The sequence below is a fragment of the Alosa sapidissima genome, chromosome 13 (assembly GCF_018492685.1).
Source record: "Alosa sapidissima isolate fAloSap1 chromosome 13, fAloSap1.pri, whole genome shotgun sequence".
Classification (NCBI taxonomy): Eukaryota; Metazoa; Chordata; class Actinopteri; order Clupeiformes; family Clupeidae; genus Alosa; species Alosa sapidissima.
This window is the reverse complement of record NC_055969.1, coordinates 8,250,288-8,275,287: the sequence shown is the minus strand read 5'-3', so window position 1 is coordinate 8,275,287 and position 25,000 is coordinate 8,250,288. Positions and strand designations below refer to the sequence as shown.

Here is a 25,000-nt window from a genome sequence, read left to right as displayed (position 1 = left end):
ACTCTGTCCACTGTAATAGTACATCATACAGCGTAATGCATGTCATTGGTGGGTGCAGGTGCATGTTGGGGCTGGGGGTTGTACTGTATGTGAACTCATTTGTGCTCCTTTAAAGTATATGTGGAGTAGAAAAATGCTTCTCTACCTTAGCATGTACCAACCTGATGTGTGAATGGGAGATTAGCGTGTTAGCGTAAGGGATCTTGTGTAGGTGGTGAGTGGAGTCCTCAGATGCGATCTCACTTAGGCTGTTTATAAGAGTGAGTTCAAAGGGATTATCCACTGATGAAGTAATCCTCTCAGAGGCCACTCACTCAAGCACTAGTCCTCACCATGCTCTCCATAATAAGCATTAGACGGGATATTGCTTCGTTTTCACATAATCTTTTCAATATATGCTCATGCCTACACACACACACACAGACACACACACCAAGGTCATAATTATAATATACTTTGAGGGGTACCCCCGCTCCCAATATTCAGTAATGTTCAAAATGCCCCCCCCCTTACGACACCAACCTTACTCCAGCGATGAGATCACAACACATGATTGGCACGAAGTATTCACAATGCCCACATGATTGGCACAATGTATTCACATGTCAACTATTTTGCCGTGGAAGGGGCGGGTTACTAACTAAGAGGGGGGGGGGGGGGGGACATGGTGATGCAAGCTTGGCAGGGATAGAAGGTGGCATGGGGTGAGGAAAGGAGCAAAAAAAAGTGCTTATATGGTAATATAGCCACACAGGAAGCAGACCGGAAGTGTAAATGTTGCACACGCAAGTTTTTGAATATTTGCTAAGCTTTGGAAACAATATTTGGATATTTTCTGGACCAATGCTTATAGTTATTTATACCAGTGCTTATGTAATTTATTCAACCCTCAATGGCATTACGGCAAAATGGGAAAAACAGTACTATCAGACATTCTTCTTAAAAAGAAAACATAAATAAACATATTACCCCATCGTGAATTTGCACATATAATAGAAAGGCAGGAACCAAATTCACCTGCCATCCACATTTGGTCCACGAATAAAGCATACATAAAATAATAATTAAGTAAGGACAGATGATTATTATTATATAAATATTATATAAATATGGATTATGGGCTTTTTTTCTGGCCTCTGTCTTTTTTTTTATATGTGGGTTTGTGTAGGGTAGATGTCAGGTTAAGAAGAAAATAGGATTCTGCCTTGTCCTCCTCTGTCATTGTGTGAACATGTGTGTGAACGTGTGAGTGTCACGTGTGTGTGACCTCTTTTTCTGCATCTGTGTGTGTGTGTGTGTGTGTGTGTGTGTGTGTGTGTGTGTGTGTGTGTGTGTGTGTGACCTCTGTTTTCTCACTCTCAGTGAGCATCAACATGCGATACTCCATGTGACCGCGAGTTTTAGGATAGCTGGCCTTCAGGGGGCCAGGCCTAAATTTGGCTGGAGTATGTGTGTGTGTGTGTGTGTGTGTGTGGCAGGGGGGCTTCCCTGCTGTCAACTTTGCACAACCTCTGAAGCAGGCATCTCCCCTTGCAGCATAAATCACATTTTCCCCTTTCTTTCTTTCTTTCTTTCTTTCTTTCTTTCTTTCTTTCTTTTCTTCATGTATGCATTTATTTATGTGTTTATTTGTTTATTTACTTCTATTAGCTCTGCTCCTACTGTATACTTAACTCTCTAGTGTTTGCTGTTTACATACACATCATCTAAATGACAGGGTCCCCTTTCTGTCCTTTTCTCTATAGATGAGACCAGATTGATCAAATCCTTTATATTTATAATTTGATATGTTGAGCTTTAAAGAGGCTGATTTGTGGAGAAACATCAGGGGCGGGTGTTAAACATGACATATGGTGGTGAAAAGCTGGATTCATGAGTACACAATAACAGAGCTGTGAACACCGCTAGCTTACCCCACAGCTGTGGTCATGCTTTCTTTCCGTCCAGTCCACCTTAAGATCCACCTTAACCATACTGAGCATGGCAGAGAGGGAAAAAGACCAGCGAGGAAAAAAGGACCTTCATGTTCAATTAGGCCCGTGACATGGGTTATTAGACGTAATGCCTGCCACTTGCCCCTGGATCCTCAATATGCCTTTGGATTGGCACTGTGTCTGGGCCCTGTCTTCTAATTGAATGGAGTTCCCATTAATCTCTCTCTCTCTCTCTCTCTCTCTCTCTCTCTCTCTCTCTCTCTCTCTCTCTCTCTCTCTCTATCTCTCCTCCCCATCCCTTGCTTCATTCTCCCCTGCTGGAGGAGAGGATCTGTCCGGCTCTTTGTGGATCAGACCCTAATAAGGTCCTCGTTAGCCCCGAGGGGTGCAGAGAGCAGCAGGAGAGAGAGAGAGGAAGACACACACACACACACACACACACACACACACACACAGACACACACACACACACACCACACACAGACACACACACACACAAACACACAAACACAGTCAAGCACACAAACACACACACACACAAACACAGAGGCACATACAGTACATGGTGATCACACACACACACACACACACACACACACACACACTTATGCATGTATGAAACTGATGAGACTTAAAGGAAACATGTACACACATTGGTGTGAAAGGATGTGTGACTGGAATGCCAGAGCTCCTCTGACCTCTTCCTGTGTTGTTGAGATAAAAATGACACCAAGGGATACTGCAGATCTGTCTATAGGGGGTAGACTAAAGAGCAAATACTCCTGCAGCCGTTATTAACTCTGAGATCCTTTAGTGAGTCTAAGAACTCCTCCCTTTTATTCTCTTGTTGCTTCTGTCTTGGCCTCTTCCCCTCTTTCCTGATCACCTGTTCTTCCTTAGAATAGCAGATTGGATAAATTAGATAAAGGAATGATTCCAAGCATGTTTATGTGGAGGCACGTTTATATTTCATTTTGCAAACATGGTATGCCTGCATGTATGTGATGCTTTTCCTATGTGCCATTTGGTGTGTAGTTATACACAATGTGTAACATGATGTAAGTAGGTAAAATGCACATAAAACATGGGGACGATATACAGTATGAGAAAACGTATGAAAAATGACAGCGTAGCCTAAGACTGAGTACATACCATTTAATCCTCAAAATAGACCAGAAGCATGCAGGTGAGAGCAGAGGTAATTACACCTGCATTGCAGCACAGAACACAAGGGGGACAGGTAGTTAAAATAGAGTGCGTTCCTGGCCACGAACTGATTAAAAAGTCTCTCAAGCTGTCTTTAATAATTCAGGCGTTGAGACTCATTTCAGCTCCATAAACTTTCTTCCCTCTTCCCCTGAACTCCTCCCTGCTCCTAAATGCAGGACAGAATTGATGTCACTCTCCACACTGTGGCATACGTGAGGCCATCGTTCATTTTCTTCCGTGGGCTGTTGATGTCATTCCAAGTGGTGGGGCGCGTGCGTATGGCACATACGTTTCCCTCTCGAGTGCAGAAGCCCAGAGATGAAGAGTGTGGTCGTGTGTTTTCTCCACTCAAGCACTCAAGTCGGTATTCTGCAGTGCGGCCCCTCTCCAAGCGGCTCCTTAATTAAACAGGGCTGCCTTTCAGCTCCCAGTCCCAGCCTCCCACCGTGGGCTCCAGCTGTAGTCGGCCTCCGCATCCTCATCAGGGCAGCAATTATACCCTCCCATATCCACCCCCCACTTTCTCTCTCCCACTCTCTCTCTCCCATTCTCTCTCTCTCTCTCTCTCTTGCTCTCTCTCTTTTTTTCTCTCTCTATCTCTCTCGTGTTCTCTCTAACTTTTTCTCTCCTCTCTCTTTTTTTTCCTCTATCTCTCGCGTTCTCTCTCTTTTTTCTCTCCTCTCTCTCCCTCTCTCTCTCTCTCTCTATCTCTCTCTCTCACTCTGTCTCTTGCCATCAACCCCCCTGGCCAAAATTACGCTGCCAGGGTGCCAACTGGGTCCGAGAGGGGTGTCTCTCTACCCGCTGCCAAGCGAGTGCTAGTGGCCTACTTAAAATCAGAGGAGCGCCCGCTAAGATGGCAAGAGGAAATCTGTGGCACGAGTGGCGCCATCTTTCACGGCGAGCGAGGCGACTTTGAACCAGTTCCAAGAGGAAGTGAACTGTGTCAGTAGCGCCCCGCTGTGAAGTGAGATGAGCAGACGCTCCTCTGATTCTCCCTGGCTCAACCTGTTTAGCTATCTGAATGGCTCAATTTCAGAGAGGATTCACAAATGCTACATGATCTAAAGACTTTAGGCAGATCATTCAGGGTCATGGGGCTGATGGTGATGCATCTTTGCAAGGATTGCACATGTAGAATTAGGTACCCAACAGGTATTCCTCTTCTGTATTGCTTGATGATACCCTGTTAGATAGACAGACTGTTCAGTTGACAGAATGGAAGTGGACAGTGTTCTCTGTTCCTCCTCATTAGCCCTGGGTGTGGGTCTCATGTATTTAAGCACATATATCACCCTCAGGTCTTTGCTAGTTTAAGTGTTTGAACGGGTTAATGGGTGGTCAGTTCTTTGTCTGTCTTAATGTTAATGGGGGGCAGATTGATTGCTGTTTGAATGCTGATGAGTGGTCAGCTCTTCATATGTCTTTGCTTCTGTTCTTCGCCCAGACTCCTGATCTACGGCCAGTACTGCAGCCACATGGAGCATGCCCAGAAGACCCTGGATGATCTCATCGTGACGCGAGAGGATGTCAAGATGAAAGTTGAGGTAAAGCATCTGTTCAACATCAGACAGCACACAACCAAACACGCAGACATATTCATAAACACTAACATAGCTCATAACATGGCTTACATTGCGCTCACTGTCACAACCAAGTCAAATCAAATCAAGCACATCTACCTACCTATTTTGACAGCATAGGGCTGAATAAATTGTTCATATAGAGCCTAAAATTGAGCCATTAATGTTAGCGATGCATCTGTTTTGTCACTTTATGCCCACTCTAATTTCAACATTTCACACTTCAACTGCACTCTATTGCAGTCTATTATGCGTCCTCCTTTCATAATGACACTAGCTGGATATCCATCTGTCAAGTGCATTTATGGAAATTGGGCTAAAAGAGACATGAGTCTGTGTGCTTTTTCAATCATTCACAAATGCTACATGATCTAAAGACTTTAGGCAGATCATTCAGCGTCATGGGGCTGATGGTGATGCATCTTTGCAAGGATTGCACATGTAGAATAAGGTACCCAACAGGTATTCCTCTTCTGTATTGCTTGATGATACCTTGTTAGATAGACAGACTGTTCAGTTGACAGAATGGAAGTGAACAGTGTTCTCTGTTCCTCCTCATTAGCCTTGGGTGTGGGTCTCATGTATTTAACTGCACTCTATTGCAGTCTATTATGCATCCTCCTTTCATAATGACACTAGCTGGGTATCCATCTGTCAAGTGCATTTATGGAAATTGGGCTAAAAGAGACATGAGTCTGTGTGCTTTTTCAATCACATAGTAAAATCTCCATCTGATTTGATGTGAATGTGTTTCCATCTACCTTGGTCACATTATGTCCTATGTGAATCAGGAGTTAACCCTTTCCCCCGCAGCAAATTCATTTCTTACTTGACAAATTCCATTTGGATTTCCTGTTCGGATGGTCAAAATTCACATTAACAAGTTGGATGGAAATCCAGCTGGTGATCCCAAACCAATTTCATTCAAGACCGACTGCCTGTGAGTGCCAGTAAATGCCACTTATTAACCTAATTAGCAAAATCAAAAAGTGGGAACAGGTGAATAATCTGCTTGACATCACACTGTTGAGCTGCCCACAATCCTTCCTCACACAATGCTCCTTGTTCACTCAGGTTGTCTACCTATTCTGTCTCTGTAGCATAATTTCTAATTCTACTGCACAAAGTGGTGTCTTCACATATTAATTGGGGCTGTATGCCTATGGTTATTTGGGGTTTGCATGGTCGCCTTACACAGCAGCATGGGGTAAATGATTCTTTATGTGGGAACACTGAGTCAGGTTTTGCAGTGTGTATAAGTCACACAGTCACACTGAGTTGCCACTGATTTGCGGTTCTAGCTGTGTATGCTTATGTATGTGTTTGTGTCTGTGTGTGTGTGTGTGTGTGTGTGTGTGAGTGAGTGAGAGAGAGAGAGAGAGAGAGAGAGAGAGAGAGAGAGAGTGTGTGTGCATGTATATATTTAAAGTGTGACCCTAGTAAGAGGTGTCACTCTAAAAGCCCTGACTCATCTCCCTGCTGAGTTGAGGTCCACACAGCACCTTAATAGTGTGCAGCACAAACAAGCACCATTCCACTATAGGACTTACTCATGCAGAATTAGAGCTTAAGCCTCTCCTGTCTGCATGGGCAAGGCTGGGCACCAGGCACCAACGTTTCACCCTTAGGCACAAGGCTAATTCCTCATTGCACCGCAACTGGCAACTCATACACAGCAATAACACCACAATTACTCATTATGTGAACTGTCGCTAGTGCAGACTAGCGCGCCTCGTTTTCAGCCAAACACTATGGGCCCAGTCAGGCGACATTTACAGGCCTCTGTAGGATGGATTTATGCTGGATAAATAATTGCTTGAGCTACAATATTTTCCTGGCAGAGAGCGCTGGTGTTCGTTTCAGGTGGTAACCCAAGAGCCTTTGGTGGCCCGTAAGACTCCGGAGGGGCAGTTTATGAGCGTCATATCGATTTACATTAATCACACATGAGTCATTTGCTTCATATTACTTACTTTGAAGTGCTAAGTGTGTGTAATAATATCAGTAAATTGCATAAGCACAGCAGCACACACACATTACACACTAGCAGACACAGGTTTATTTGCACTGGTATTAGTGCACAGTGGCATTAAAACGTTGGGCAGCAATGGGTGCAGTGGTCTTGGAGGAGCACGCACACACACACACACACACACACACACACACACACACACACACACACACACACACACACACACACACACACACACACACGCATGCATGCGCACGCACACACGCGCACACACGCGTTTCACCATCTTCGCTGGAGATTTTAACCATGCAGACCTTAAAACTGTTTTTCCAAAGCTACACCAGCATGTTGATTTTCCAACAAGAGGAGACAACATCCTGGACCTGGTCTACACTACACACAAAGGAGCATACAAAGCCACCCCCCTCCCCCACATTGGACTTTCTGACCATATCACTGTTATGCTAATGCCCGCATACAGACAAAGAGTGAAAGCAAACAAACCGGTTCGCAAGCAGGTAAAAGTGTGGCCTGAGGGAGCCTCTGATGCTCTTCAAGACTGCTTTGACACAACAGACTGGGAAATGTTTAAGCAGGCAGCCACTTACAACAATCAGACAGACATAGAGGAGTATACAGACACTGTAACCTCTTACATCACAAAGTGCATTGATGATGTGACCCACACAAAAGACATCATCACTCGGGCTAACTGGAAGCCATGGCTGACAGGGGATGTCCTCAGGCTGCTGAGGGCCAGAGACAAAGCCTACAGAGCTGGGGATGAAGCTGGCATGAGAACAGCGAGAGCCAACCTGTCCCGTGGCATCAAGGAAGCAAAAAATGAATACACTCGCAAGATAACCACCCACTTCAAAGACAGCAGGAACGCACAAAGCCTATGGCAGGGCATTCAGGCCATCACGGACTACAAGCCCGCGCCACAGAGCTGTGAGAGCAACATCCCTCTGCTCAACAATCTGAACCGTTTCTTTGCTCGCTTTGAAGCACAAAACAGCACTTGCCCACAGAAGACCCCTCCCCCTCCACACGAGCAGCCCCTGTGCCTCTCTGCCGACAGCGTGAAGACGACACTTGCTGCTATCAACACCCGTAAGGCAGCAGGCCCAGACAACATCCCAGGTCGGGCGCTGAAGGACTGCGCTGAGGAGCTTAAGGATGTCTTCACAGACATCTTTAACACTTCCCTGAAGCAAGCCATCGTCCCATCATGTTTCAAAGCTGCCACCATCATACCTGTGCCGAAGAAAACTGCTCCATCCTGCTTCAATGACTACCGCCCGTGGCACTGACACCCATCATCATGAAGTGCTTTGAGCGGCTTGTCATGTCACACATCAAATCCATTCTCCCCCCCACCCTGGACCCCTTCCAGTTTGCATACCGAGCCAAACAGTCCACAGAGGATGCAATCTGCTCTGCCCTCCACCCAGCCCTCACCCACCTGGAAAAAAGAGACTCATATGTGAGATTGCTGTTTATAGACTTCAGTTCTGCATTCAACACCATAATACCACAACAACTCATCTGCAAACTTGACAAACTGGGACTCAGTACCTACCTCTGCAACTGGCTACTGGACTTCCTCTGTCAGAGGCCTCAAGTAGTACGTGTTGGCAACAATATCTCAAGCAGCATCACACTGAGCACGGGGGCCCCCCAAGGCTGCGTGCTCAGTCCGCTGCTCTTCACCCTGCTGACGCATGACTGCACTGCAACCTACAGCAACAACCACATAGTGAAATTTGCTGACGACACAACTCTGGTGGGTCTCATCACCAAGGGCGACAAGACTCAATACAGGTTGACCTTCTGACCACATGGTGCAGGGACAACAACCTCCTGCTGAACGTCAGCAAGACCAAGGAGATTGTTGTTGACTTCCGTAGAGGTCACACCCAACACCTGCCACTGACCATCGACGGTGCTGTGGTGGAGAGAGTGAGCAGCACCAAATTCCTGGGGGTGCACATCAGTGAAGACCTCTCCTGGACCACCAACAATGCATCACTGGCGAAGAAAGCTCAGTGCCGCCTGTACTTCCTGCGGAAACTCAGGCAAGCAAGTGCTCCACCAGCCATCATGACCACATTCTACCGAGGCACCATTGAGAGCATCCTCTCCAGCTGTATCGCTGTGTGGGGCGGAAGCTGCACTGAATACAACAGGAAAGCCCTGCAGCGCATAGTGAACACAGCTGGAAGGATTATTGGTGCTTCACTCCCCTCCCTGAAGGACATTTACACCTCCCACCTCACCCGCAAGGCGACCACAATTGTCACCCCCGCTCACAATTTGTTTGATCTACTGCCCTCTGGGAAGAGGTACAGAAGCCTGCGCTCCCGCACCACCAGACTCACCAACAGCTTCATACACCAGGCTGTTAGGATCCTGAACTCTCTCCCCCCTCTCCCCCCTCCACCCTTAGCTACATAACATCCTGGACTTTTAGACCCACAATGGCTGCCTTGCACTACTCCACTTGCACTACTCCACTTGTACACTTGCACACTTGCAACTTGTTGTTGTTGTCCTGTTGTCCTGAACACTTCTGAACACACTTCTGCTGCTCTTACATAACTTGCACCACTATGCCACTTGCATACTTAGGTCAAACAAAACTACCTCAGCCATTTATTGGCCTGACTTTTGCACTATTATATTGACTGTCTACTGTATGCACAATTGCACAATTTCTACCAAATTTTGCTGCTCTTATTTCTTCATTGTATGTGCCTTCTTATTTTTACTTTTTATATTGTTTACTTGAATGTTATGTTTGTCTGTGGACCTAATTGGTAAAATATGTCTTGTCTCCACCGTGGGATAGTAGGAAACGCAATTTCGATCTCTTTGTATGTCTTGACATGTGAAGAAATTGACAATAAAGCAGACTTTGACTTTGACTTTGACACTCACACACACACACTCACACACACACACACACACACAGGCCCAAACAACACACAAACACACTCCTGATGTATCATACTGCCTACACACAGTCCTCACAGACACAGAGGCGCACACACTCACACACTACATGCTCCAATTACCCAATTCCTTATCTCCTCATCCATAAACACACACTTCATGATCCGATGAAGTCTGCTGGCTGTTGTTTTTATCTGAGCGTGGCAGTGGGTGAGCCCATGGCAGATAGCGGCATGCCAGTGATTATGTCTGCGCTGCCGTTTGACAAATTCACATGATTGCAGCCGCTTGTGAGGAAGACGAGCGAGCCCGACTCATGTAATTGGGGCACGGGCGAGGAGCGGGGCCCGAGCTTTCGACAGGAGTCAAGAGACTGATTAATGTGGATTAAAGAAAGCATCTCCACAGGGAGGGAGGGAGAGAGGGAGGGAGGGAGGGAAAGAAGGGATGTAAGAAAGAAGGGAGGAAGGAGAAAGTTAGAGACAAATGCTGATAATCCATCTGATAATCCAGCCAAAATGACACACCTTCCCGCTTCATCTCTTTGTTGTGAATGTCAACAGTACCCCCCCCCCCCATCCCCTCCCTTAGCGCTAGTGACTCAGATTAACAATAGAGGAGATCAGAGCTAATCCATGTCGCTCACACCCCATTGTACTCCATCAGAGGTTTACTAGCAGAGATTGCCTGACGTATTGCACTGGTGACTCTGACACTGTTGAAAGTGTGGTAAAGTAACTGTGTCCAAATTGTTACTCCAGTTTTATTTTAGTGGCCTAGATTTACCAGCGCTTAGATCTATTGATTTACTGATAAACATTGGTAGTGTTTGAGACAGTGTTCTGTGTCAGAGGCATTATTTTTATGTCAAAGAGTGATGAAGAAGACTTGTTCCATCTCCTGGTGAACACCTAAGGAAAAATAGTGACACGTAATCTGTCCTTGTTTAAGTGCACAGTATCATAGGCATAGTGTGTCTGCGACACGTTCCCGTCAAAGACTGACGTTGATCATAATGGCCAGCGATATATAACATTGACCCGGCTGCCGATAGTCATTGTCATAATGGCCAGCGATATATAACATTGACCCGGCTGCCGATAGTCATTGTACGTCAGACAAGCGACACGACGGAACAGCAGCGTAAATGTGTTCGTATCGATCGCCATTCATGTTTGATGCATACCACTGCTCCCATCTCTCCCAGCACACACACACACACACACACACAGAGACACACACACACACACACACACACACATCCAGTGGCATCTGTGAAATTGCATTAGTATAAATGGATGAAAGCAGGGCGGTGGAAGCTGAAAGCGCTGTGAGAAGTGGCACTGGCTCATCATGTGTTGAGTAAGCGTTTAGAGCACACTGAATCAGCCGGAGTCAGTATGACATTGAGTCATAACACTGACGTATGTGTGGCCTACTTTAGGGAGCAAACAATGCTGCTTTAGTGCTTGTGTGACTTGGTGGCAGTGCTGTGTTGGCACTGTGTTACAGTAAGTGTACTGTATGGGATGAGACTGAGAGCTGGCTAATGTACTGTATAATGCATAAAATGTACTGGTAAATGTGTATAAATATTGTTTCTCACAGTTGTACAGTAAATATTCTTATTTGTCTAATACATTTTGTAGGTCACTATGGACAGAGGTGTCTACCAAAAACCTTGAACTGAAAGGCCTGTGACCTTAAATGTGGTGTGTGTGTGTGTGTGTGTGTGTGTGTGTGTGTGTGTGTGTGTGTGTGTGTGTGTGTGTGTGTGTGTGTTTGGTGTATTTCTGCAGGAGTGCACCATGAAGGTCCAGGAGGGCAAGTTCAAGCTGCAGGATCTGCTGGTGGTGCCCATGCAGAGAGTTCTCAAATACCACCTGCTGCTAAAGGTCAGTATGTACACAAAGAGAGAGAGAGAGAGTGAGAGAGAGAGAGAGATGGTTTACAAATGCTTAATAAATGCTTAATAGTGTGTAGTTATTATAAAATGTTACCGTATTGAGATACTTATGGTCTCTGTGCACTAGCTTACTAGAAGTCGGCAAATCAGTTTCCTGTTCATTGACATCGCTGTCAACAAGCACCTGAAGAAGAAGTTGTACCAAAACGTGTGAAAATCCTTCCCTCCTTATTTTGTGCAACCACTGCACGTAGGCTGGCGTTTTTAGGAAAAAGGTGGAAGCTAAATTTGCCTTTGCAACGACCTGAAGCTGAGCAGAGTGGCACAGCAGTGCTCCTGACCGGACATTAAGACTGGTGTACATTGTATTTCTTATGTTTTCATCTTTAGGTGCTTGTTGACAGCCATGTCAACGAACGGGAAACTGGTTTCAAGTAAATTAGTGCACAGAGCCCATAGGCATACACACACAGACACACAGAGAGAGAGAAAGAGAGAGAGAGAGACACACACACACACATACATATACACACTCCCTCCAGTGAAGCACAGTGGTGGAATAAGTATTGAGGCAGGCGTTCATCTCATGGTCACCCATTGACTTCCTCGCTCCAAATGCTGGCTCCCCACCAGCAGGCTCGTGGAAGTGGAACAGGGGAAGCGGATCTCCATTTAACCCCCCCCCCCCCCTCACTCCCCTCCAACCCACCCAGCAGGGTTGCTGGAGCTCCACTCATCTCATAGCACTGTGACACAGCAGGCACATGCCAATCCCGCCCACCCGGGGCGGCCTGCCGCGCACCCCAAAAGCAGGAAACCTGACCTAAATATGGCCGGGAACACGACTCCGTCTCGGGACTGTGCCTGTGCTAATGGCTCACCATTGCATGATACACAATATGATTTATTTAACGCTTTCGTTCAATAATCCATGAGGAGTCGATGGAGATGTTCGCGGAGTGTGCATCAGCAAGACCTCAGTGAGAGGATGTTTGATTATGTCAGGCAAACTAATAGGATGAAAAGAGTAGAGCAGCTTAGGCATGCAAACAAACACATGCGGTCAATGCTCTCTCTCACATACACATGTACACACACACACACACACACACACACACACACACACACACACACACACACACATCATTGTGTAGATCAGCCTTGCCTTAATCTTATTTAATGCACCCTATAACATGTTATCCACAGAACACAGTTATAGATTTGTAGCCACGGGGCATCTTAAATATGTGTGTGTTTGTGTGTATGTGTGTGTGTGTGTGTGTGTGTGCGCGTGTGTGTGCGCGCGCGCATCCATACTGTACGTGTGTGTGTGAGTGTTTGCCTCAGGGCTGTTTCTGTAGCCAGCGAGGGTGGCTGCTTGGTCTGTAGAATGTTTAGCACTGCAAAGGCACATGGGCCTTATATGACTAAGGCCTCTTACTCATAACTCATGTTGACCTCTGTGTGTGTGTGTGTGTGTGTGTGTGTGTGTGTGTGTGTGTGTGTGTGTGTGTGTGTGTGTGTGTGTGTGTGTGTGTGTGTGTGTTTGTGTGTGTGTGTGTGTGTGTGTGTGTGTGTGTGTGTGTATGTCTTGAGGACAGACTCAGTTATGATTAGCCTGCTGGTTAAAGGGTGTTTGTGGTATTCTGCATATGCGGCACACATAATGTGTAAATGTGTGAGCACAGTCACGTGTCACATCAAAAGTGTCACTAAGTTCACTAAATTACCCACAATGCCCTTTCTGAAAACGGATCTACAGTACAGTGGAGAATGTCTCGTGAGCTCCAAATGAAGCCTTTCCAATCCATTTGCAATCTCAATGCCAATCTTGACTCTAAAACAGAAAACTAAAGATTGGCTGTGAAGACAAGAAAAGTGTTTTTGCCATGATTGGCTTGGAATTTGCTGAAAAAATAATTTAAGCATTAAAGGCAGTCAAGCATTTCCCACTGTAACTTAGAGCAATTGGATACTGTGTTAATTAGTGCTAAAAAAGTAAGAGAAACAAAATTGTGCCGTGTTTGGCACACAAATTGAGGCAAAGTGGCTCACAGGAGATTTCTGTAATTTCTTCGTTTCTTGTTCTTATGAAGTATTAATTGTGTTAAATGAACCAATACACAAAGACACATTTTTGTACCTTGAAATTTAGTAACACGAGTATAAAAAATGGATGGTGGAAAGTCTTGCGTGTGCATAGCTGGGTGACGGAAAGAGATTCATATTTGATGAATTTGTGTATCATTTTGGGCTGACGTAGTTTGGGATGTTTATAGGAAAAGCATTTTGGCTGGTTATATTTAGTCTACCCTCTCAGATTTCCATCATACTTGTGTCTAGAGGCCGTGAGATTGCCATCAAAGCACTTCACCTTTTATCCACATCCTCCAATCAGGATCTCTGTTTAGCTTCATGAAGAGGGCTGGGGTAGATCCCTTCACTTTGAGTACATGTGCATGGGAGTGAAGTATGTTTGTGTGGAGCTTTCTTGAACTCATGTGTGTTTGTTTGTTGTGTTGCAGGAGTTGCTAAGTCACTCGACAGACCGGCCAGAGAGACTACAGCTGAAGGAGGCGCTCGAGGCCATGCAGGTTTGTGTGTGTGTGTGTGTGTGTGTGTGTATTCAATTCCACTCCAGGAGTTTGTTTTTAATCACTGAAGTCAGGAGTTGAAAAGTCTACAAAATGAGTCATTACCTGGACTCGCTACAACCTCCTAGCCAATAACCCCTAACACTAACGGTGCTAAATCAAGTGTCAGGACTTTTATTCTTCCTTCAAAGCACCTGCCCAGGCAGGTAGAAGGTAGAGCCTGGAGCTAGCGCTAAATCCATCATCCACCTTTATGAAAAGCATAATAAGCTGTGTTTTATATGAGTGGGCTGGGACAGGCTTGTAAAGCATCCATCACCCCCACCCCCACCCTTATCTCCTCAGGACCTGGCTATGTACATCAACGAGGTGAAGAGAGACAACGAAACGCTGAAGAAGATCAGTGAGTTCCAGAGCTCCATCGAGAACCTGGTGAGAACCTGGCACCATCACTCCCTTACTCACTCACTCACTCGCTTACTCACTCACTCACTCGCTTACTCACTCACTCACTCCCTTACTCACTCACTCACTCCCTTACTCACTCACTCACTCGCTTACTCACTCACTCACTCGCTTACTCACTCGGTCCCTCCTCTTCTCTCTCACCTGGGGGTAACCCTATGATGGCATCTCACTCCCAGAGGCCCCCCTGTCTCTCTCTAATGTGGAGGGGGGTGAGTTATTATAGTGCAAATGGGGTTGTTGTCTGAGCCTGTTCCTCAGTGTCCTCTGTGGGCCTTGTAGAACATTTCCTTGGCCCTGTCTGAGTCTCAGTTCCACTGCCTGTTATTTGTTTGTGTGTGTGTGTGTGATCAACATTTTTTCTTATCAGAAAAAATGTTGATCACACTTGTTGAGGCGTGCTGTTGTGCACTGGAGAGGTGATGCACTGAAAGGCAGTTAGCCAGTATTGTTTTAAGGGCAGATTAGGATGGAACCATTTTTTTTTATTATTATTATTATTATTTGCTGCAGTGAGCCCTGCTAGGGGCAGTCTAACACAGACTTAGAGTAAGGCAATGGCTATGCATCATCATTAAGAAGGCATAGATGGGGGTTGTATGTCAATTCCATGTAGTGATCCGATTACAGTATATAAAACATATCATTCTAGAAGTGTCCGTTTGGGATGCACTCCCAAAACATGTGAATTGTTGTGCCAAGTGCCTGATCTAGGCAGTGAGTGCAGTTGGGACTTGAGACTAGTTTCATTTTAAAGCATTGCAAGGGATAGCATATGCCTGATATATTAGCTTGAAGATTTGCAAGATTTATGGATGTACTACTTAGGTTTTCCCGTGTATTTTCCATAATGATTCTAGACCACCAAGTGTGTTCAAGTCCCCTTCTCACATCCTTTCTACAGAGTTTGGCTTGTAGAATGATGGAGAACTGGCTGCCTGTTATCAGCTCCTTGTCTTCAATAAATGATTGATTTTCTCAGAATGATGGCGCTCAGACGACATGTCCTAAGAGCATGTTGAAGAGGATAGACGATTCAATGTCTGCCTCTCTTTCCCTTTCCCTCTCTCTCTCTCTGTCTCTCTCTCTCTCTATCTCTTCCTCTCTCTCTCTCACACACACACACACACACACAAACACACACGCACACACACACACACACACACACACACACACACACACACACACACACACAGATTCTTCAGTTTAGTTTCCCTAATGCACATTAATGTACATGACAGAAATTTGCTAAGTAGGATTTAGTTTATTCATGTCTCGTCTCTGTGTGTGTGAATGTGAAAGTGAATATGTGTCTGTGGGTCTGTGAATTTGTGAGTGTGTGAGTGTATGTCTATGTGTCTCTATGTGTGTCTGTGTGTGTGTGTGTGTGTGTGTGTGTGTGTGTGTGTGTGTGTGTGTGTGCGTGTGTGTGCGTGTGTGTGCGTGCGTGTGCGTGTGTGTGTGCGTGCGTGTGCAAATGCACAAGTGTGTGTACTCGTGTGTCTCCGTCTTGGTGCATCTTGATAGAGCACTTCTGGGATGGGGGAGTGCGAGCGTCTCCCCTGGCGTTGCCAAATGAATTCTGATGTTACCTGGGATGACTAAGTAATCTTACGGATGAGATTACATTACTTGGCAAAAAGGAAAACATTATGTGTATCCCATAGGAAGCCATGCCAGAAATAATACCTCTCTCAGCTCCGCTCCTCCCCTCTCCTCCCCTCTCCTCCAGCAGCGAGGTTGGGAGAGAAGTTAGTTTGGACTGTTCTGAAGTTAGTCATGATTGTTGAGCAATTTGCTTTTTTTGTTATGTTGCATGTAAATCAATAGACTGTTCATATCTTTGTCTAATACTGTTGATCTGTGATGAGGGAAGTTAGAAAGCACAAAGCTATAGCACACTTATTATATATATACTGTGAACTTCTCCACGTTCTTCATCTGAAATATGTGTGTGACACACACGTGAATACACACAGGTGTGTTTTTTCCCTTATCAGCACGTGAAGCTGGAGGAGTATGGGCGGCCCAAGATTGATGGAGAGCTAAAGGTGTCCACGGCCGTCAACCGCACCAAACAGGACAGGTAAGAGACGTTCATCTCTCCCGGCGCTTTATTTCACAAGACAGTTTCACACTCCGGTTGGAATGTGGCGTCTGTGCGTTGCACTAAATCTAAATCATCCACAGTGTTGTTGTCAGAGTTGGATTATGGTAACCTTGTACTGTACTGTATGTTCTTCTTGGGATGGAGTTGCTTTGAAATCCTTTTGAATGAAATTCTGCATCTGGACCAATGGACCTACTGCTGTTTTCTGCTACTGAACAATGGACCTACTGCTGTTATATTTGTTATTTTATTTTGTTGTGAGAACTGGCATGAACCTTTCCCTTCTAGGTACATCTTCCTGTTCGACAAAGTGGTGATCGTGTGCAAGCGCAAAGGCTACAACTACGAGCTGAAGGAGATCATCGAGCTGCAGTACTACAAGATGTCCGACGACCCCATGAACAACAGAGACATGAAGAAGGTGAGCCTGAGATGAACTCTCTCAAATCCCTCCCTTGCTTTCAAAAAGATCTGCTAGATCAAATGTTCCCACTTAACCTGCACCCCCCCCCCTCCACCCCCGCAGTGATTCGCTGTCTCTTTGGAATCTCTAGTGAACGCCAGCTGAATGCATTTTTGTCCTGATCTTGGGATGAGGTGGAGGCAAAATCAAATCAAATCACTTGACACGCTATGCTCTCCTCCCGTGTGTAGCCATAAGCAATACCACATTGGGGATCTCTCTCCACTTGGTGCCGTCGTGGCGGATAAAGGCATGGGTGGGTCGTGTGTAACACATAGCTGGGCCACTCCTAACCCAATGCATCAGACTCTCCTATGCTCATGTGCCCATGTTCCAGCATAAGAGAATCATGCTAGCAAATACAGATGCATTGCGTTGTGGTTTTAATTTCTCCCCCTGGTTAAAAACTAACATGCTTTTGGAAAAAAAAAATCTGCATGGATGTGGAGGCTGCATGTCTGATGATCTGTCTGTGGTCTCTCTCTCTCTCTCTCTCTCTCTCTCTCTCTCTGTCTCTCTCTGTCTCTGTCTCTCTCTTTTTTGCATGCCTTCCAGTCGAGTGGGAAAATGGTAAGCTGAATCAGATGCTTTTGGTTTGCTCAGATTTGAAGTTGATTTTTTTTTTCTTGATTGTGTAACTCTGCTGAGTAAAGGCAGAAGGGCGCTGGGGTGAGGGTAGCAGAGATGTCGTGCTCCAGTCTGGAGAGGCTGCAAGTCTGAAAGTTTTGCTTCACATAAATATTTATGCAGGAACCGATTTCTTTTTTGTTGTTGTTGTTGTTATTTAATCATACATTTGGGCGGACACATCCTGCACTGTGTGGCTCTTCTTACATTACTCTCTCTCACACACTCCCCTGGTTCCCTCTTTTGTCCTTATTTATCCCCACGTTTCCTCCTCATCACTTTCTTTCCTCATCTGTCTCTCAATACCACTCCTGTCCTCTATTGTATCTCTTCTTCTTCTTTGCACTCTTTATCTGTGTCCTTTTCCTCCCCTTTGTCTTGTTCCCTCTTTTCTATCCCCACCTCTCTCTCTCTCTCTATCTCTCTCTCTTTCTCTCTCTCTCTCTCTCTCCCTCTGTTTGTCTCTTTTGCTTCGGTCCTGCAGTGGTCGTACGGCTTCTACCTCATTCACCTGCAGGGGAAGCAGGGCTTCCAGTTCTTCAGCAAGACGGAGGACACCAAGAGGAAGTGGATGGAGCAGTTTGAGATGGCCATGTGAGTGTCAGCCTGACCAGGACAGAGATATACATGGAGAGAGAGAGAGAGAGAGAGAGATGGGCATAGACAGAGGGGGAAAGAGTGACATGTAGGGATGCACCGATTGTGAAATTCAGGGCCGATACCTATACTGACGTACAGATTCAAATCTGCCACTGCTTTCAGTAAATGTCATATTAAACATTTGCTAAATAGCTGATATCTGTCAACAAGGCCAATATTTGGGGCTGATACCGATGTTGGCAAATATATCGGTGCATCCCTAGGGATGTTAGGTAAACCTTCCTCTTGACGCCTTAAGAGACATGCTAGTGAGAGAGCTAGCACCCTGGGGTTTTAGCTCAATTGCTAGCACACTCGACTCCCAATCCTAGGTGTTGCAGTTTGCGGGTTTGAGTCCGGGCGAGGCTACAAGGCTAAACCGCACGGTCAACACAACGCAGGTTACACACACACACCCTTACCCTCACAGGACAACACAAACTCAATAAAACATGAAGCGGCAGGTGTGTAGTGAGCTCCAGCTCCAGATGTGCTCAGATAAAGATGATGGGTTTTGGAGCAGTGATCATCAGAGAGCTACCGGAGTGTGACGGCTGTCGAAAGCTGCACCGCTCACCACGCTAAGCTGCTTAGCATTTATAGAAGTTTAAATCAACGCACGAGGAGGAACAAGCTTTTATTGAAGTGTTTGACTGGTGGTGGAGGGTTGTTGACATGTGCCACTGCTGCACACACACACACACACAGGTCCAACATCAAACCGGAGAGAGCCACGGCCAACCAGCACAACTTTGAGATGCACACGTTTGAGAAGAACACAAACTGCAGAGCCTGCAAGATGCTGCTGAGGTGAGACACATACTGTATGTTTTGTGGAGAGAGGTTCTGTTATTCCTGGTTATTTCTCTGGTTATTTCTCTCTCTCTCTCCCCCTCTCTCTCTCTCTCTCTCTCTCTCTCTCTCTCTGTCTCTCTCTCTGTTCTACTTTTCTCACCAACAAGGAGAGGAATGCATGATCACACACTTGCATGTACATGTACAAACATACACACTGGGAGTTAAATATACAGAAGCAATTAGGCCTAAATCTCATGAGTGTCATGTTATTGAAATACCTTATTCCCTCTTCCCCCAACACACACACACACACACGCACACACACACACACACACACACACACACACACACACACACACACACACACACACACACACACACACACTGTTCTGGAAGGAGCAGCATGTGTCTCCGGCTGCTGAGTGTGTGTGTGTACATTTTTGTGCTGACCTCCATATAGTGCAGCACAAGCTGATGCGACCCACATAAACGCTTCAGCTCTGACCTACATCTATGGACAAGACCGATGGGACCACCATCACCAAACCGCCGCTGCACCACAGCACAGCACAGCACAGCACTCCTGTGTCAGCTAATGAAATCCCTGCTTACTTAATGTAATCAGAGCTCGTCACTGGGGCACGGCTAACTCATGCAGTCACTGCTAACCAGCCCATGTGACGCTAACTGTACGCTACACGCCCGTGCTAATCCAAAAGATGCGGATGGGTTTGGAGAGTGTGCAGTGGCAAGGGTCAGAGAGTCAAGAGCACAATGTCATGGCCAATCCATGACAATGTGTGTGACAATGGCAATCCATAACAATGTGTGTGAGTCGTGTTGATGGAAAGCACTAATAAATAAGTCAGACACAGGACAGTGAGAGAGAGGATAGCTGAGAGTGAGTGACCACAGTTTGGTCTCATATAGCCAAACCTAATGATATGAATCCCAGGTCCATTTCAATCCTGAGTCCATTTCTAGGGTGGAGGATGTGTATTTATCTATGTTGTATATTATTATTATGCATCTCCAAAATCACTCTACAAAGAGACATGAACAATAGTGTCCATATATGCTTTACTGATTTGCTTAGTTTGACCTCATCAGTCAGATAAGTCTGTGTGTAGTCCAATCAGGAGGATTGTATGCGATCTCCTTCTGATCCGATTATAATTTGTCTATCCTATTGTGTCATTCGGTGTGATTATATTATTGCTCTGTATTTACCTTTTTATAATAAAGCCGCACAATTCATACCCATTTATCCTCACTGAGGCCCTCTAGAGCAGTCACATAACCTTTGTGCAGCTTAACCTCTCTTAACCACTTGAGTGGTAATCAGGTCAGCGGAGCGCAGATAGGCAACGAGTGCCAGCGGTTGAGCTGAAAGCGTGTAGTAAATTGCAGCAGTCAATGGCGTAGTGAAAGGCCCGCTGCACAGATCAATATGCTGATATGCTGACCCCAGGGCAGAGGCACAGGCAACATGATGGGGACAGCCTGGCTGGGAGCGCAGCTGGGATGCACAAGTGCTTAGCAAGTGGTGCAGCTGGGATGCACAATTCTCCAAGTGCTTAGCAAGTGGTGCACAGAGACACACATGCACATTTTCTCATGCATTCAAAGTCACCCACGTGCACACATGTACTGTATGTACACACACAAAACACACAGATGTACACAAACACACAGAGACAGACACATGCTCTCTTTATCTCTCTCTCTCTCTCTCTCTCTCTCACACACACACACACACACACACACACACACACACACACACACACATACATACACATGAACCCTCCCACCCCCCGCTCTGCTGAATCGTAACGTGACATTGGCCAGGCAGTTTGAGCTCCAGGCGCTGACGAGCCCCTTCTCCCTCTGCTCTCTCTCCCCACCAGAGGCATCTTCTACCAGGGCTACTTCTGCTCGCGCTGTGGGACTGGCGCACACAAGGAGTGCCTGGAGGTCATCACCATCTGTAAAATCAGTAAGTCCCATCCAGCCTCAGAAAACTCTCCCCACCCCGCCCCACCCCACCCCTAGGCCCCTGGTTAAATTGAGCATAGGCCTGGACTATGCGTATGGAGACAGTATATTGATATGACCTTATAAAAACGTACAATGGTGCTTTAGATGTTATGGGAATATTTTCATGGGAACAGCATTTTTTAATGCGCCAGTCATGATTCAATGTCATGCCCCAGGCCTCAGTTTGATTGAGATGGTAGAGCGTTAAAAGAGCTATGATACTTACTGACCGTGCTGTTTTTCTCTCTTTTCTCTCTGTCTTTGTGTCTCTCTCTCCTCCTTGCTCACCGCTAATTGTTGCAGATCCACACGATTCGGTGAGTATAATTTGCCCAAAATGACTCATTAACCTCGAACCTCGGAGTGTGTGAGATTAATCAGATTAAAAGTCGATTGGAAGCCAAACGCGTGAAGGGGAATGATTCATTGGCCCGCTTTTTAGAAGTTCAATTTTCTCCATAATTTCAGCTCTTCTCTCTCTATTTCTCTCGTTCTTTCTCACTCCCCCCCTCTCTCTCTATCCCTCTCTCTCTCTCTCCCTCTCTCTGCCCACGCATGGCTAATGAGTGAGTCAGTGTTGAGAGAGGCTTGACTGTATGATTGAGTCTGTGTCCTCATCCAACTCATTACAGAGATGAATAATTATTGTGTTTTGCTCACATGAATCTGTTTTTGATATAGTGAGTGAAATATGGTGCATGCTGATGTGAGTGTGTTTGTGTATTTTTGTTTATTTGATGGCTTCTGGTCTGGAACAGGACCCAGGGCTACTCTCCTCAGGTAAGAAACTGTGTTGTTTGCCAGGTAAGAGACTGCCTGTGTGTTCACACTTCACCCATTCTAAAATACATGCAATACAGTTGTGAAAATACATAGACTGACATTCACATGTGCATTTCTGCATGTGCACACTGTTAAAACGAATGTGTTGAAAACAACACAACTTGCATTGTTTTTAACACATCTCTGTGTCCAGATAGGGACAACACAGTTTGTGTTGTTTCCAACACGTTGCTTTTGTTATTTGTTACACAATATGTGTTGAAAATAACACAACTTGCGCGTTTTTTTAACACATCTCTGTGTCCAGATAGGGACAACACAGTTTGTGTTGTTTCCAACACATCCGTTTTAAAAGTGTACATTTGCCCACATATGCACACATACACATAAATGCATGCAAAAGACCAAGACATTCCTTTATGGTTCTCTACTGCCATCTAGTGAAAGAAATTCTTTACCACACAGCTACAACTTTAAATCAACCTTCTTAGGTAGCAATGGTGGTACATTGTTAATTGTTTGTGTATGTGAATGTGTGTGTGGTTAGGTCCAAAAATGGTGGCCCTCAGGAATTACCACGGCACACCCTCTCCCCCGGGGAAACCCCCTCTCAGCTTCCAGACCGGTGATGTCATTGAGCTGCTGAAAGGAGACCCGGACACCGCCTGGTGGGAGGTAATACACCTCACACACTCATATCAGCTGATAAGCATACGCTTACTGTGCATAATGAAAGCTAAAAGTTCATGTGTGTTCCAAAGGGGCGACTCATTCAAGGCCAGAAGACGGGCTACTTTCCCAGCTCCAGTGTAAAGCCTTGCCTCGATCCCAAGGTATCGAATTTCCTGCCTGAGAGTTTCCTGCAAGTCATTGTGGTTTGGATGCCGAGTTAGCTGCACCTGACCCTTTCACATAGCAACAGGAAGGGGGGGAAATCATTTCTCACTAATGCACTTGTTCATTTATTTAAATAGTGATCCCATGTAACACATTACCTAACATCTGCCTCTCTGTCCAGCCAAGTCCACATACCTGCCCATGTGGACACAGAGCTCATACTGTTTCTCTCTGTCTCTCCAGCCTTTCCAAGGTTTCACCAGTCGCCAGTCTTCAAGAGATGTTGACTACACTGTCTACCCCTGGTAAAGTGTATATATGATTATCTTCATGCACATAGCTTACAGTATGAGTCAGTCCTCTAAAGCCACCCCATAGCCAATCTTAAATAAATTTAAGATGTTATCTTTAACAACAGTAGTTAAGGTGCTCTATGAACCATGTGTTCTGAACATGTTCATTATTACCATGTAATTACACTGAATGTTAATGAGAAGTTTGTAAGCTCTTTCTGAAGCTGTGGCATAGGGTAAATAAAGTCTTTCAGGTCAGTCAATGGTGGTTGAATGCTTTAATTGGTATTGGATCAGAGTGTAGCTGTGCATGTGATTGTCCTCTGACCCGTGAACCATAGACCGGTCTCCTGATCAATGGGCCATAACCATGGACCCTGATTGATCACCTTGGATTGACTTGTCGTGTATTTGTGTTACTGTGCAGGTTTGCTGGAAACATGGAGCGGCAGCAGGCCGACAACCTCCTCAAATCTCACAGCAGCGGCACCTACCTGATCCGGGAGAGGACCGCAGAGGCCGAGAGATTCGCTATTAGCATCAAGTCAGTTATATCTCTCTTTCTCTCCTCTCTCTCTCTCTCTCTCTCCATCTCTCCCTATCTCTCCCTCCCTCTTTCTGTCTCTCTCACTCTTATTTTGAAGTGTAGGGAGAATGCTTACTGAGGGTCAATCGCCTACTAGCTGCAAGTGGTCATTATTGCCTACAACCTAAAAACGGAGACCTATTTTTAATGGAGTCCTGTGTTATTAATGTGTATGGACTATAACATTTTCTCCAAGTGCTTAGCAAATAGACTCTTGGCCATTTTATTTTTACTGGGGGGCATTATTGATATTTCACTGAGGAGAAGGAGAGGGTATTTGATGGCATGGTCTAAGTGAGGAGGCGCACACATCCAAAAACTGGCAGGTGCCAAATTCCAAAAGTTTAGAACATAAAAGAACAAAATTAAATCCGCACACTGAGCTCCACGTTGACTGTTTAATCACCAAGTAAGTATTACATATATACACACACGCTCATAATGCATTCACACAGCACAAAGTAATAGCAAGGTATAGGTGGTGCCATAGTTGCAATGTAAACAGTTATTTAAAAAACTATCAATGGTCGATCACCACAGCAATAGTCGACATCACAAACTCACTAATTTGATGGCATGGGCCATGACTGCATTTTAAGGTAATGAGCTAGCTGCTATATAAGGTGGCATCTGTTATGGTCAAGGTGGGTGGAGGATTTTAGTTCACCTGATGCAGAGTTGGCTCAATAGACCCCTTAGAGGTTTTCAAGAGGATGAGGAAGGATCACAGTGAGATGGAATAAGCTTATATCATGCAGAGAATGAAGTGTACAGTACATGCGAGAGAGGAGAGGGGTTTGAAGACTTGTTTAACCTTGTATCTATTTCTGTCTATCTCAATCATTCTCTGTTTCTCCCTCTGCTACTTCACTCTTTCTTTCTCTCTCTTATTATTCTCTCTCTCTACTCTGTCTCTCTTCACCCTTTCCCAAGGCTGCTGCTTCTATTCATCCTTCCTCATGATTCAGACAGCATGCATGCTTGTTAAATTCATTAGTCTCCGTCTTTAGTTGTTTGCCTGTGTATTTGTTTGTTGTGCATTCGTTTACTTGTCAACATTTGCTTTGAGCAGATGGCTCATCAGTCAACGCATCCTACCATGTCCTTCATCTATGTAAACAACATCAGTTCATGCTACAAACTTTAAATTGGCCCTTTGATTTATATGTGTGGGAGACATGGTGGTTGCCAGCTTATTTTGAAACTTAA

At 45.4% G+C, this 25,000-nt stretch overlaps 1 protein-coding gene across 7 annotated transcripts in view; it reads left to right on the top strand.

Moving 5' to 3' along the window:
• Positions 1 to 25,000, top strand: part of vav2 (vav 2 guanine nucleotide exchange factor) — a 204,356-nt gene that overhangs the window by 173,906 nt on the left and 5,450 nt on the right. For 3 of the 7 annotated variants that reach the window (XM_042059065.1, XM_042059063.1, XM_042059067.1), the window contains 15 exons: positions 4,591 to 4,690; positions 11,453 to 11,548; positions 14,085 to 14,153; positions 14,499 to 14,585; positions 16,619 to 16,704; positions 17,017 to 17,149; positions 18,303 to 18,412; positions 19,166 to 19,267; positions 21,163 to 21,251; positions 21,596 to 21,609; positions 22,051 to 22,096; positions 22,623 to 22,750; positions 22,837 to 22,908; positions 23,156 to 23,217; positions 23,633 to 23,749. In XM_042059065.1, coding sequence (XP_041914999.1) covers positions 4,591 to 4,690; positions 11,453 to 11,548; positions 14,085 to 14,153; positions 14,499 to 14,585; positions 16,619 to 16,704; positions 17,017 to 17,149; positions 18,303 to 18,412; positions 19,166 to 19,267; positions 21,163 to 21,251; positions 21,596 to 21,609; positions 22,051 to 22,096; positions 22,623 to 22,750; positions 22,837 to 22,908; positions 23,156 to 23,217; positions 23,633 to 23,749 — 1,311 coding nt within the window. Of the gene's footprint in view, positions 1 to 4,590; positions 4,691 to 11,452; positions 11,549 to 14,084; positions 14,154 to 14,498; positions 14,586 to 16,597; positions 16,705 to 17,016; positions 17,150 to 17,746; positions 17,762 to 18,302; positions 18,413 to 19,165; positions 19,268 to 21,162; positions 21,252 to 21,595; positions 21,610 to 22,050; positions 22,097 to 22,622; positions 22,751 to 22,836; positions 22,909 to 23,155; positions 23,218 to 23,632; positions 23,750 to 25,000 lie in introns of all 7 variants that reach the window. The other 4 variants (XM_042059062.1, XM_042059064.1, XM_042059061.1 and 1 more) reach the window with 4 other exon arrangements.